The 15,326-nt window shown below is 38.5% G+C and overlaps 1 protein-coding gene across 14 annotated transcripts in view; it reads right to left on the bottom strand.

Moving 5' to 3' along the window:
• Positions 1 to 1,891: 1,891 nt before the first annotated feature.
• FGFR2 (fibroblast growth factor receptor 2) overlaps positions 1,892 to 15,326 on the bottom strand; it is a 68,206-nt gene continuing 54,771 nt past the window's right edge. For 13 of the 14 annotated variants that reach the window (XM_088520072.1, XM_010221763.2, XM_088520073.1 and 10 more), the window contains 8 exons: positions 14,676 to 14,797; positions 13,926 to 14,036; positions 13,015 to 13,205; positions 10,386 to 10,508; positions 9,215 to 9,285; positions 7,222 to 7,359; positions 6,553 to 6,658; positions 1,892 to 2,800 (listed from right to left, as the gene is read on the bottom strand). In XM_088520072.1, the coding sequence (XP_088376198.1) occupies positions 2,636 to 2,800; positions 6,553 to 6,658; positions 7,222 to 7,359; positions 9,215 to 9,285; positions 10,386 to 10,508; positions 13,015 to 13,205; positions 13,926 to 14,036; positions 14,676 to 14,797 (1,027 nt within the window). In that variant the 3' untranslated portion in view covers positions 1,892 to 2,635. Of the gene's footprint in view, positions 2,801 to 5,284; positions 5,354 to 6,552; positions 6,659 to 7,221; positions 7,360 to 9,214; positions 9,286 to 10,385; positions 10,509 to 13,014; positions 13,206 to 13,925; positions 14,037 to 14,675; positions 14,798 to 15,326 lie in introns of all 14 variants that reach the window. The other variant, XM_088520075.1, reaches the window with a different exon arrangement.

Below are 15,326 nucleotides of genomic sequence, written 5' to 3'. Positions count from 1 at the left end.
CTGGGGAACAAAGGCTGGATAACCCCATTACTTGACATTTTTTAATAGCTCCTTTCCATTGCATTTCATTTGCTTTAAAAAGACATGGCACTAGTGAAGAGTTTTTAAACAGGCTTCAATCTGAGTAGAACAAGACCCAAGATCTTTTGATACCCTCCAAGAGCATCTTCAAAACAGAAGTGTCTCATTAAGAACATTGCGGTTTCAGTCAGCAGCTTCTGTTGTTGCTAATAGCCTTGCGGAATAGAAATTGTTACTTTTTTTAAGTAAAGCCATTGGGAATTTTTCAATCAGATAATGCTTAGCTGGAAAAAAAAAGAAAAAAAAAACAGTCTTTCACAGGCACTTTAGAAAGTTTCTTGGGATTGATATAGGATTTCTGGTGGAAGCAGGAAAAAAAAAAAAAGAAAAAAAAACAGAGGAAAAGTAGCCACAGTTTTGTGGCTGGAGCACTTTTACAGGATGTGGTGAATAGCAGATTCAACAGGTCTTTCCTAGCTAATTTGGAAAAGTAATGCAGCCATAAAGTTCTCATTTCAGTCTCAAGCAGTAGCTATTTTGATGTGTGCTTCTTTTCATTATTTTCAAGCAAAAAATATAAAAATAAATTAAAAAAAATCCTTCTATGACTACTGTCTTTCCATCTGTTATGCTTTTCCTTTAATCTCCTACACAAATGTTACAGTTACATCCTCAATATGAATATGAAGTCACTGATTAAAGGATACAGCCTGACTGCATTAAGAGAGGGAATATATATTATATCAATACTGCGACCACTTCAAACCATTCGAAGCATTTTGCAGCAAGCTTGTGTCCCAGCCCTGCACGCACTGAAGTTTGTAAGTACCATTACTCAAATAAGCAGCAACACTCACGAGGAGGCATTTAATACAAAGGAAGCAAGAGTAGCATTCCTGAAGGAACAGACTGGTAATATGGGATCTGTGATAACGCCAAAAGGAAGCATTTTTGGATGTGTTCCATCACTTTAAGTCCAGGAAACCATTTTGTATGACACAAAGGATTAGGAAAAATAAGCTGCATGACATTTATTTTGTAATTTTAACATTAATATCTGTAGAAACATTTTATTGTCAGTACAAAAGTTAACAGATTTTAATACTTTTTATCCATTTTTTTTAAAAAAAACACATAAAACAGTGTAATTTGCATTCATATTGCATGACCGTATCAGAGTTAGAGAGTTTTCTGAAAGTAAAAACACAAGACTTTTGTAAAAAGATACAAATAACAGTGACATTTTAGCAGAGGCCAGTGCTATACCTGCTGTTCTGGAATGGATCAGAAGGAAATATTGGTGTCACCATGAATTAATCCCTTAAAAAGATGCTGATATTCCTACGTCAAATTGTCATGATAACAACTTCTCTCTTTCTAACTTAAGTTACAATAGGGATATTATAAAAGGCTATTTCTAGGCCAAAAGATCTGGAACATATTATCAAACTCGGGGAAAAGAATTCTAGTTAATTTGATGCATATGCAACACAGGCTAGAAGCTCAGCTCCTTTTGGACTGCTGCATTTTAGTTTGCTTATAGCCAAATTAATTTCTTTCCTTACTTTAGGAACCCATTATAAGGGTTCTTTTGTTTTGTTCGTGTGGGGTTTTGTTTTGTTCATTTGTTTTTTTGCTGGCACAATTGTACTTTTTGGCCCCATTGCTAAAGAGTTACATTTTTAAAGTGACAGGTAGTGAGAATAAAAGACTTTCTTGTTAAAGGATTTGAGTTTCATAAGAATAAGCATCTGACACCAAGGTTTTTTAAACACAAATAAATCAAAAGTTTAATTCCCCAAAATTAGTTATATACTGTAAATATTTCTTTCTTTAAAGATCTGAAAACTAGTAAAGTCTGAGCAATATATCTACTAGTTCTCTGTGCTGCCTGCATAGAAATGCCATTTAAATTACAAAAACACAACAACCCTATAAACGATTAATTGCTTTGTACATTACCAATTAGTTAATAAATTAACGATATACCATTTTCCCTGAAAGCAAAGTATTTTCCACCTTTGGATGGCGAAAATTAAGAATTCTGTGTAAGAACAGCATTTAGCAAATAGCTGTTAAAAAAGAGACTAATTTGCTAGGTGGATTGGGACATCCATTTTTAAATCAATACAAAAAATAATTCATTGTAAATATATAATATATATATTTATACATATTCTGAATATATTTACATACATCCAGCACCTATATACTGCATTTGTGCTCTGTAAGTGTGTGCCAACATATATTTTCTCGAAATATTACAAAATAAACAAGAAAGGCAGACCCAGAGTTTGCCTCAAGTCCAACTGGTCCATTGTACAAACAAAGTCTCTTGCTGCTGAAGCCAGAAAATTGATAGTGATGGATATCTAGACACATAAACATTCTTCTTTGTTGGGAGTATTTAAAAGTTGCAGATTATATAATCCTTTATGTAGGTTCTGACTGTTTTCCTCCAAGTTTTCTTTTCTCTTTTTCCTCTTTTTTTCATATTTCATATGTACAAGCAGAAACATTAAGGTCCTGGAGACAAGATTTTGTGTTTTGTATATGGTAGGTAGCTTGATGTTCCTGTTTCTTTATTCCTCTATACATTAAAAATGGTTTCTTCTCATGTTTTAACACCGCCATTCATATGTTGGTACTTGGGAAGACAAGGTTCATAAGGCATTGGATCAGGAGAAAAAACAGAGTCATCACCTGAAGAACATGAACTCCTCGTATCGGGGTAACTAGGTGAATACTGTTCAAGAGGTCCACTGAGGTCTAGATACTCCTGTAACAAAAGACATAAATTACATTTTAAAATAACATGTATAACTGACAATATTTCCACTGCTCTGATTTGGCTTGGTCATACAGCGGGCAAAAACAGTTAAGAACTGACAGTCAGTTCTATAATTTTAGTGCACGCAAAACTGTCTGGTGCTTAAATATCGACAAAACAAGGAACGCTCCAGATTTAAAATAAAAGAGCTTGAGTAATTGGAGAAAGAAGGAACAATAACATCATACTTTTGTGAAGTCCAACATCATCGGCATTAGCTGTGTCACTAGAAATAAACATGCAACCACATCAGAAGAGGACTTTTCACTCGCAATGATAAAAATGAAATTGCAACCTAAACGGAACCATTTTTCTTTAGCACATGGTAATGATTTGGAGATGGACAGATACTTCCAATTTTATATTCCTCTTGGTCAGTTTGAATATCTGTTTTATATTCTGTGATATTAAATCTGTGTTTAAACATGCAGTGGCATATGTGCTAAAAAAGCCAAATGCAAAAAAAACCCCACACAACTTCATTGGTTTTGGATTCTTTTCACTGTATTTTCTTCTGTGTGTATGTGTGTACGTGGAGTGTGAGTGCACACATGCACACGTGTGTGTTTGTCCATGTGCCAGAGCAGCCATGACCAAAGCAGTCATTAGAAAAGGAAATAATATCTGCTGAATCCAAGTTTTGGGTTATGGCTCTTTCGCTAGAAACAACAGTTTTGGCAGGAGAAGAAAGTTATTTTTCCCCTTGAAATGTTCCTTCTCTTTCAACTTCTAAAGGGCAGCTGCATTCATTTAAATGCAATCTCTTCATTTGCTAAACCACAAGTTATGATCATACTGACGAGACGAGTCTTCCACCTCAGTCAGTATTTTATACTGCTGTACTTTGGTTTAGCGTAATTTAGTTCTTTGGTTAACATATTTTCTTAAGTCAGAAATTCAAACATTACCACACTATAGATTAACAAAAAATCACCATTTTAGAAAGGGAGGAGAAATGTAAACTTTAAAATGCTGACAAATGCAGTATTCAGCAAAAGAGGCTGCACAATGCGGTTTGAATCTATGATTACCTCCCAATTTGCAGAACAGATTTGTAAAGCAGCCATGGGGATGATCTTGGCATGTTTTTACATTCTCAGCAAGCAAAATGTGGCACATTAGGTGACCAGAAATTACCAAATAGAAGAAAAAAATACTTAAATTTTTGAAATAATCAGACACAGCTTGTCATATCAAAGTTTTCAAATAACGCAGTTCTGAATTCAGGATTGAAGGCAGGATCCTTATGTCCTGTACAGCCCCTTTATCCAACATAAAGGGCCAGAATCATGAAAAGGAGTGTAAAAGGTCTCACTTCTAGCATCAGGATAGTTCTTCGTGTCAATACAACAAAACACAGCCATTAGGTTGACCCCAGTGACTGCTGCACAAAGATCCCATGCTGTTCTGGGAAACGCTGCGGGATCCTCTGGGATACCTGGACAGTTGGGCCTTTGGAAATAACAGGTGATGATTCAGGAAGGGCAAGAGCCAGACACAATCTGCACCAAAACTTGCACAAATGCAGTATGAGATTGTACTGCCTCTCATAGCAATTTGGGGGGTTCAGGTCAACCCACGTTGACCCTAATGTTGTTTTATCAGGATGGAGAGGATAAGCAGAAGCAGTGTCAAACCAATGCACTTCAGGGAAACTGTGCAGATTACACTAAATCAGATGTCTCAAAAACACAAGCTATGGAGGGGAACGGGACAAGCTGAAATACTCATAAGACACCGAGTAAGAACACAAGAAGTCTGCAAGAACATAAAATATGCTGCAAACAGGAGTGAAATAATTTGCTCTGTCTTGTGTAAACAGGACAAAAGCAGAGTCTCATGTAGTAGAGTTAGATATTAGGAGGAGCTTTCAAGAGACAATATTAATAGGATGCTGCAATGAGCAGTTGAGGGGTGATGCAGAACTACAGCAGAGATCTTTAAGAACAAGTTATGTAAACATCTATCAGACAAAGGTAGAGCTGGATCCTCCTCTAGACCAATTGGATGGACTAGTTGAGTTCCCAAGGTTTTTCCAGCCTTTTTTTTCCCCTATGATTCCAGTCTAAAGAAATTTACATAATGCTAAAGGCCTTTTCAGATTACCTTTGAGATCATTCCAGGTCCATTAGCAATACAGAATTGGGAAGGCAAAATGAAAAAGACAAAAAAGAAAAAAAAAAAAAAGGAAAAAAAAAAAAGAAAAAAAAAAAAAAGAAAAAAAAGGAAGAAATATCCTCTGAGTTGTAGGCCACAATCTCACTCCTGAATGTGCAAGTGCATATCCAGTCCAAGCCACCAAACATTCAGCAGTGGCAGCCAGCCCATCTCCAACTGGTCTTGTGAAATCATATATAAATTAGGCAGGAAAAGATCCAGTCAGTACTTGGATGAGGGGAAAATGTTAATAGTACATAAAGTGATGTTACTGACTCAGTAGGGAGCACATATTCCTGCGTCATCTCTGAGCCACTCTTGAAGGTGCCACTTTTCAGAATAAGCCTTAAAAACAGAATCCAGAGAAATTACAGCTACTATCAAAGCTAAGTGATCTTTTTCAACCAGAAAGGTTAGTCTACCCTACTGGCAAAGTGATCATCCTAAATAATGGCATTCCTTTACTTAAGATTCCCCTTCATCTTTATCGCACACAAGCTTTCATAAAGCTGCTTAACACGTAATTTTCTATTTTTTTTGCAATTCTGGAAAATGAGGAGGTAACGTTGGGGAGCTACACAAAAGGAACCACACCAGGTTTTCTACTTTTTCTGCCCTCATAAAGAACTCCTAAAATTATATCAAATCAGAAAACTGAGTTTTAGAAATGGTTAAACAATTTATTCTGACATCTTTCTCTAAGTGCTTTGCTATTTTTATTTATGTCTCATTTGACAGAAGATATCGGAATTTGCAAAATGTTTGTGGGACACCAAGCACTTTCTATCAAAACAAGTTCCTACCAAAAGGATTACAATCCCCATTACCGGTGTGAATTTCCTCACAGGTGCCTGTGATTTACTGGTAAGAGAACTGCTCCCTGGGTGAATATGCTAATCAGTGTGTTCCTTGCTAAGACTAATAATATTTCAGCCCTCTAAAGCATACTGTTCACATCAAACCTTTTTGCATGCATATACCCCAACCTGAAGCAGTGTTAGGCAGGACCTTTGGATAATTGGATGGCTGCCTCTACATTCCCTGTGGGTCCTCATTCCCTCCACAGAGAGCTATTTCCATGAACCTAATTCACTTTCAGGCACATAATCTGAAATCTGCCATTGATGATTACTCCTCTTCTGACCTACATATCATAGTTGGGAATCAAATGGAGTTCAAAAATGAAAAACATCACGAACTCTAGCTCCCTCCCTCATGCAAAACTCATGTTAAAATATAAACACTGCCTCCCAACCTGCCACATGTAGTCCTTCTATATGCTATGCTGAAAACATCAAAAGATGCAAAGAGAAATAAACAAAAACATTCGAAAGATGTGTTTCTGTTTAGTTACATAAATCAAGGCATGCTGGCAAGAAACCCAGGATTTCATGGGATAGATAGTTTAGCTGTGTGCAACCTTGGAGGACAGTGACAAACAGAACAAGAGAACTAGAGCAATATTTTGTAAATGAATAAATTCCATCCGTCTCCTGAACCATATGTCCTCATCTGAAGCTTATGAAGAGAAGCCATTTACCTACCTCATTAGTTGTGAGAGTAAGAATTCGATCCAAGTCTTCTACCAACTGTTTAAAAGTTGGTCTCTGTGAAGGCACAGCATGCCAGCAATCTCTCATCATCATATAGCTGTAATAAATAAATATTTCCTTGGGGTTAATTAAAACTACATGTTGTTCTCATAAACCTTTTCACACAGACTTTGCTATTTACAAGAAGTAACACAGTGAGCACCCACAGTCCTACTCGTGGACCAACCGTTGTCCTGTAAACCAAGAAATACCCTCACTTCTGTCACAGGCACGTTTCTATTCTTAGATCCCTTCTTGCCCATTTTCTAAATTACAACTTGGTGGAGGAGACCCCATAGCTTTCTTCTATCCTGGCAGTTTCCATGGTATTTCATTTCATTTGTTATGGTAGAGACAACGGCCTTTGAAAAGTCAAGAAATTTAAATGGGGAAATAGTCAAGGGCCATACCAAAACGTCAGAAACGGAAAACATTCTTCTTATCACTGGCAGATAATGTTTTATTAAAGGAGAAACTTCCCAATGAATTTTGCTGTGTACAGAATGAGTGTGATTTGGAAATTTTAGAGTCTGCCTGGGGTAGCATCAACTGGGTAAACTGAGTATAAATTGAGTATGGGTTGGTCCCCTCGATCCCTGTGCAGAAAATATGGGTCCTTACAGCTCATTGGTGCAGTTGGCAGGTTTATCCATTCGGTGCCCTTCTTTAAGCAGCTTAAAAAGTTCCTCCACTGGAATTCCTGGGTAGGGCGATCCTCCCAATGTGAAGATCTCCCACATTAATACACCAAAGGACCATCTGCAGAACAAAGAGGAAACACTACAGGATTAAATCTGTTTTAATGTTGAAAACAAATTTCTTCCAGGAGAGATGCAAAAAGTTGTGTCTTGCTACTTCCAGAGTATGTCCTGCTGTCTTAAGAGCCAGATTCTGCCAGTTTGACAGACCAATCTCTCCTGTTTTGTTATAGGCAGCATTCCTGGTTGGTTTACTCAATAGGAAAGAAACGTATCAGGATCTAGACCCAGACTGTCCCCAGACCAGCTGCCAATTACAGTCTCCAAGAGATTCAAACTTATCTTCAGGTTCCTGCTCATCTCTGGCAAACCCAAGTGGGACCTCAATCTGCAAAGTGCATCAGGTGTAAAAGCAGCACATTGAATAGGGACTGACCCATGCACGATCACAGAAACATCCATTGACTTCGCCGGGTGTGCTCTGAGCACCCAAATTTCCACAGCTACTGCAAAGAACTGCAACTTCCCCATTTTAATTATTTACAGAACATTCACACAGCTAAGTGGGTTTGCAATTACGTGCTGGGCTATTTTGGAAAAAAGAAGGTTGCTGGAAACGAGAATATTTTGCATTATTCTGCTCGGTTTGAATAACTTTTGTCAGCAGACAAAGGAGGATGATTTCCAGCCCGTTCTGCCTGCCTGCTTGCCATCTTCAGAGCTTGCCTCATCTTGTCCCGCTGGCAGGCCCTGCTGCCAGGTGAGCAATAGCACAAACCCTGCCCTGGCTCCCAAACGTCTCCGCAGCTCCACGAGCTTTACAGTAAACTGTATGCACCAACTTGCAATAATATTATCTTTAGCAGTCTTCAAAGCCACCGTGAGGACAAGAGCCTTGAAGCTCCAGCATTGGAAGATGTTATTTTAAAAACTAAGTGTGATCTGCCCTTAAAACTGTGTGTAGAGTTTGTAAATGTAAAGATTTGCAGGAAAAGCTCAAGTAACTGCTGGTCCCAAGGAGAGAGCACCCTGGCTAAAGGAGATACCTCTATTATTTTCTCCAAAATGTTCTTTTTCGTGTTAACCCTGCACTGACATGCACTAACTTTTACACCTGCTCTGGGAAGCATCCAGCCCTTTAGGGTTAACAGCTTCTCTTGGAGAAACAGCGAACATGGGATCTTCATCTGTATTGCATAAAAAAATATACATCCTTCAAGTACAGTGCATATGAGCACTGTCGATCTGCCTAGGAAACTTTAATAGGAAGCAGAATAAATCCTGAAAGGCTGCGTCAGCCACGCTACACTGTGCACACACATTAAATGATCTTGACGTGTCAGAGTCCAGTGATTTCCTATCCTTAACATGCGAAATACTGCTGGTAAACACAATTTCTGAAATCAGAGAAAACTTTCCTAGTATGCCCATTCTGTGCTTTACTGTATGTAATATTAGAACAAACTTAAACAAGAATTTTCAGGGTCTTTCTTCTCTCCTTTTTTTTTTTTCCTCCTCTCTCTCTTTGTTTCTTTCTTTCTTTCTTAAACCTGAAGGAAGTGCAGAATATGCCAAAAGCCAAGCAAATTAGATAGACTCTTTGTAGCTGCACATCCGTAAATAAGTTCAAGGGGGGAAACTTCCGCACTGACAGAAGGAGGTTGGCGTTTTCCACCTTTCATGTGCTTTGAAGCTGGGCAGATTAGTAACAGAGCACTGGTTAGCAGTCTACCATAAAATCCTCACTTTCTAAGGGCATGTCCTGTTCCATCTATTAATATGTGAAACACAGAATGAAAACGCTTGAAGGTAAAGAACAAGAAGAAAATACATTTAAAGATACTCCAAACTTTAAGAAATCCAGATAAATAGAATTCCCCTTCCCACCCTTCCCAAAAATATTCAAAGTTGCTTACACATCACTTTGGTGAGTGTAAACTCTGTCAAACAGAGCTTCGGGAGCCATCCACTTTACAGGAAGCCGGCCCTATGGATTTGGAGGGGAAGAGAAGGAATGAAAAATGAACTCAGGATGTTTTACAGATTGATTTCAACATTGAATTTTTAAAAGATTAATCAGTTCTCAGGGATCAGTCTGTTAAGGCTTATATACTTTTACAATTTGAAGAAGAAAAAAAGTAAAATCAGCTGCAGACAGTTAATGAAAATGGATATAAACATTAAGATAATATTAAAAGCACAGAGATCGCCCCCAGAAGTCCCCAGATTGTTTTCTAGAAGGACGCCATAAGGAGATCAACATGGAAAAGATCACTCTACTACGGTTCTTTAAAGGCAAAAAATTCAATAATTCTCTGAAAAACAGGCCTGCCTGCAGCACTAAGCTGGGCACCAAACTCCAGAATTTTGTTTTGCAGTTCAGCCTTTTGCAGCGGCTCGAGGAGTCCCAAATGCCTGTGGCTTTGCACAGAATTCTGCTCCGAGCCCAGGAATCACAGAGTTGGAAACGAGGTGGATTTAACTCCTCCCGGTGCCAACACACCTCTACCTGGTTCCTCGGCCTTTTTGCAAGTGTGCAGATTCATGTTTCCATTAAATTGCCATTAATCACATAGTACTATATTTCACAAATGAACCACTTATTATGATTGATAATTAATATTTTATAAAAACATAATTAATCGGGATCTCTGAGAACGAGCTATAAAGGTGTTCCAAACCAAGCACCTCAGTTAAACACCTACATTTGAAACATCTTCTAGATTTGGTACAGGTTATAGAGCTAAATAGTGACAGAGGAGTAAAAAGCAATTTTCTCAACTTATGGCAGTACTGCTGCAGTAATTGCTTTACAACCAAACACAGGCAAAATGCATAAAGCTATATGAGACAAACACATTTTAAAATTTATAATAAATCACATAACAAATAGTCTCTTTGGTTATCTTTTTAAGTAACTGTTACTGCAAAAGGGGATAGAAATGCTTATGTCCTTAATCCCTGTTTTCTTTCTGTGATTAAAAGTTAGGCTGCTGTGCAAGAAGTCCATTAGGATTACAATCACAATTTTGAAGTGAACCCTGAAAGAAACTCTTGTTTCCAGAGATATGAAAACCATCCACTTACATTAGTAGTCTTTTTATAATAATCTATATTGTTGATGTCTCTGGCTAAACCAAAGTCTGCGATTTTCATCACATTGTTTTCAGTTACCAAAACATTTCTTGCAGCTAAATCTCGATGGATACACTGAAAAAAAGAAGAAAAGAAAAATCCCACTGAAAAAAAGTTGAAATTATTTCTAAGTCTTACAAAAGCTTTTTTTTTTTTTTTTTTTTTTCCAAGACTTATATTTTGCTAGGGCTGAAGGCTTGGGTTGTGATCAGCATGTTCCAAGCTGTTTGTGATTCACTCTTCGCTACCCTTGCCTGGGTACAGGTATTGCAGCATTTTCATTATAGACGCTGTTATTTAGAGCTTTATGACATTGCTCCTCAAATTATACTGGATCAACAGAGCTAAAAACCTGACATTCTGGATCACTGCAACCATTCTTAATAAGAAAGATTTTAAAATGAGATACATTTACAGTATATAATCTTAAAGCAGATGTCTAGAGTGTGTGTATTTACTTCAATCATAGCACTATAGCAGCTTAATTATGAAAAGGAAAAAAAAAAAAAAAAACAGCCTGGGCTTGCTGCTTGCTTTTTAAACAGAGCTGACACTGAAACTAAAAATGTTACGTTCTCAGAGTGTTTTCTTTATGTTCTGCTAGACATTTGCAACTGATGTCCACACTGGAAGGGAGTTGTGACTGTTCCGGGTACTGCTTCCATGTTCAAGCAGACTTACTAGGAGCAATATCAGGTGCCTGGGGAATCTCCCCAGGATATCTTGCCTCTTTCCAAGTTAGATATGCTTTTATTACTCCTCCATTTTGGGTTATACTTTGTGTGTCCTCCTTCCTTCGGCATGTGCACAGGCATGTTGGACCAAACCACAGTTTTTAACAACAGCCAGTTTCTCTCTTGCGTTGCAACCTGCCCTGGAAACTCTCTGAGATCTCTTAACCCCCATGGGTAAAGCAAGTCTACAGAGTTTCTGCTCTGCACTGGGCTAGCAATCCACGCGATGCAGAAATGGTATCCTGTTTGCAATGTACCATTTGCAATGTCCCAATTCCTTAAAGGCAAAAATTGCAGTATGCACCCAAGGTGGTCTTTCACATGTTAAAGTTATGTTCTGAGATGGTTGTGTTTGCATTTATATTTTTCTGTGATTTTTCTTTAAGTCTCAGTGAGCCCTTTATCGGACTGAAATAGCAAGAAGACTGCTCTTCTCACAGTGTTTCAGTTACTGCATGGTAAAAATACAATGAGAAGACCAGCCCTTTTATTATTCCAGCTCAGTAAATGACTCTCTAAGGAGAAAAGGAGAAAAACTAGCGAAACATGAACATAATTTGAGAGCTATCTGAAGAACCGGAACGCACAGCTTCGCTTTCCTTCTTCATCTCAAGTTGTGCAATACCCTACGCTCAAGTTCAGCACTGCACTGAACAAGCGTTCTTGGAAAGGACTGAACCAGGATGAAATGACTCTGTTCTGAGCATCCGTACGAGTGCACACCCTCTTGGCAGTGCCCTACAACAAGGATTTCAGAGCTTCTCAGGTGGACATTTGTTCTCAAGATTTGCCAATCAAAAAGATTTATTTCACAACTTTTTTTTTTTTTTTTTTTTTTTTTTTTTTTTAAAGTGGGACATGGCTAATTGCCAAGCCAGTGCTTCATTAATGGTAGTTAAGCTCCTTGGTGTACCTAATATAATACCCATGCTTATTCCATTCCCTCCTGACACCACGCACGCTTCGCTCAAGCAATAAAAAACCAGGACAACCAAAGGCTTACACTCAGCTCTCCTCTTCAGTTAAAAACATCTCCATGCTTGGGATCGAGCACAACCAGAAATCACTATAAATCCCCCTACTGACTCAGCACCTTGCAGGAAATACTTAGCACCAAAAGCCAGTGGTCTGGCATAGACACTTGTCCAAACACCACCCAGGGTATCCATGACTGTCTTCCTTACATCCACAATATGTTTAGAGAGGTTGTTACACACAGCTATTTAGGATTCTATAATTACAACTTCATCAAGGTATTGGCTGAAGAAATATTTGAAGAAATAAGTCTCTAGAGACGTGAAAGAATAAATAAGCTCTTTAAACAAGCTTGTTCTCCTGACAAATACCAGTTTTAAGTAAAGCACATAATTAGAGTGACTAATTATTTACTACATTTATTTTTGCCTCTTCCGTTCACAGTTTCTGTTCAGGTATCTTGTCATCTTCTCAACTCTCTTATCATTCCTCAGATCCTTTCAGTAACGGAATTAATTTACTTTACATCACTATGTGAGCTGGTTCAGTAGATCTGACAGGTAACAGAAAGCAAATGGTGCCTTTTTGTCTCAAGAGTGCAGCAGTGTGACTTGTACCAGTGACCACCTGTGCTATGAATTCAAAGTGAAGACTTATATTGACGACTAATGATCAAATTTGGCAATGCAAGAATGAAACTTTGTGTATGAGTTTTCCCACTATCTTCAAGGGCACAGATTATGCAACACGTTGGGAAAAGGTCATTCTCTCAGCACATTCTTAAGCAAAAATGAGAACAAATCTCAACTAAAGAAAGTGCCAAACAAATATGTACCGAGTTCTTTGTGCAATATTTGCTGAGTTCTACCTACCTTTTGTGAAGCCAAGTACTCCATGCCTCTTGCCAACTGGTATGTGCAAGACACTAAGTCTTTGAATGTCATCTGCTCCTCTGGTACCCTGTTAATGTCAAATGAATACTCCATGCCAGGTGGGCGGCGTGCCCGCAGGTACTCACGCAGGTTTCCTTTGGAAGCATATTCTACTATCACATACAACGGACCTTTGGATAAACAGAACCGTGTGAAAAGTGGAGTAAGGTCAAAGGGTAAAACCATTTTAAATAAAGAACCTTTTCATGCTTTATAAATATTTCTGAAAGCAATTCGCTTATTTACTGTGAAATCAGTAAGCATGACTGGGAAGAAAAGGAGGTCAAGAGTTTGTTAAGCTACTGGCCCAAAGCTACATAGCAGGATAGTGGCAGAACTACAGTTGGGAGTAAGAAGAAGGGACCTAAACCCTCGTTCTTCCAGACCATGCTATCATCTGAGAAGCAAGCAACTTCAATGCAAAAATGCCATTACAATGGCAAATGGCAAAATGAGAAAAGTAAAGCAAAACAAAACAAATAACATCTCCCCCAAAAAAGTGGTATTTAGAGAGCAGAATTGTTCACTTCAAGATTAAGGGATACAAGTTTTACTAAGGCTGGACTGACACAATTCAGAATGACAAACAGTGCTAACACCACTGTAAAATTTCTATTTTCATTACAGCAAGAAATTAGAGAAACACGATATACTATCCTTTTTCATATTAAAGCTGCAATGCGTCTTTATAATCAGAGACAGAAGTTAAAATATTGCTGCTAAGCTAGGGAAATAGCTAAAAGTCCCATCACAGCATGACCGTTTCCTTAAAAAGTTTTGAAAAATGATGATTAATGAGACTTTTAAAGACCTGTTTGAAAGTCTTGGCTTACTTTCTTCTCTCTACTCACCATCCTGGGTACAGGCTCCAAGGAGATTGATGATATTTTTGTGCTTCCCGATCATCTTCATCATCTCCATCTCCGACACGAGGTCGGATAGATCTTTTTCTGTAGCATCATCTGTACAAGAGACAAGTTCAGTTCATATTTTGCAGTGTTCCAGCTTGAATTGTAAGGATCACCAGCTGGTGTAAAACATGTGTGCTTCAAAATGCAGAATATGGGATTTGCTTTCCGGTATGCAGGGTATATTATACAAAGTCATACGACATCCTAGTAAGAGTAACCTCAGTCTCTCTGATAGACTAACCAGTTCTTCAGTCACATCATGGTGTTGAAGCAACCCACTAACATGAGACAAATTATGCTGTCTTTAACAACTAATTAAACAACTAATTAAACAACTTATATGTATACCTAAAAGTTAAACAGTTAAATTCAAAATAAACAGGCACCTACCACCTGCAGTGAATGGATGCACAGAGTGAATCTACACACTGACAACCTCTGCTGTGAACAAAACTAAAAGGAGGGAGACCCAGAGAATTCTAATACCTCTATTGGCTTGCAAATACCCACTACTAAAGATAAACAGGCTGTCAGGAGCCAGATTTACACTACAGACCGCTGAAGGCTGAGGTCAACTATGTGCACTTTGACCCTCCCGCAATGACAGAGCTCGGATGCCACAAAAGAAACTTTCTGTGGTAAAAATCTGCACATCACCCATCTCGATCCCTAATAAGTCAATTTTCTTACCTTTCAACATCTTCACTGCCACAGTCACTGCTTCTTTGGGCCTGTCTTTGTCGATTCCCACTGCTTCGGCCATGACAACTTGCCCAAAGCAACCTTCCCCAAGGGGCTTACCCAGCGTCAGCCTAGAGGTGTAAACAGGGGATTAACACACAGCATCTGGTGAAAGGATGGAGCCAGTGAAATTCCAGAGCTAAATATAAAAAGCTTTCATCAACTTGCTGCAGCATGAGGCACTTATCATATGGAACTAATGAGACTCCGGGTGCACGCTGGTTTTCACGCACGCTGCAGTATGTTTTCTTAGTGACACTATAGTGAGCATCTAATACAGGCAGATCGATTACTAAAGCCAGCTTTTAAGCTCTCCTCCTTGTAATAACAGAGGCTGTATTTGATGGCTCACTGGTTGGATATGCAGAGCACACAACGCAGAGCTTGGAAAAGCCAAGCAAGGCAACTAAAATTCAGGATGTCAGACTAGCCAGCAACACGCGAGCTTTTCATGTCATTGTAAGAGGGCCGTTTTTCTTCTTTTTCATGCTAGGAGATGAAAGAAAGGCTTCTTTGTGTGCACTGCCATGTGTTTGCTTTCAGGCAGCTGATGATTTGTGTGGTAAAGGGTGGTATCAAAACCAGAGGGATGTTTTAAAT

Source organism: Tinamus guttatus, unplaced genomic scaffold, assembly GCF_059628265.1.
Source record: "Tinamus guttatus ecotype Peru unplaced genomic scaffold, ASM5962826v1 Tinamus_guttatus_pri_ptg000079l, whole genome shotgun sequence".
NCBI classification, from domain to species: Eukaryota; Metazoa; Chordata; class Aves; order Tinamiformes; family Tinamidae; genus Tinamus; species Tinamus guttatus.
This window is presented reverse-complemented; position numbering and strand designations above follow the sequence as displayed.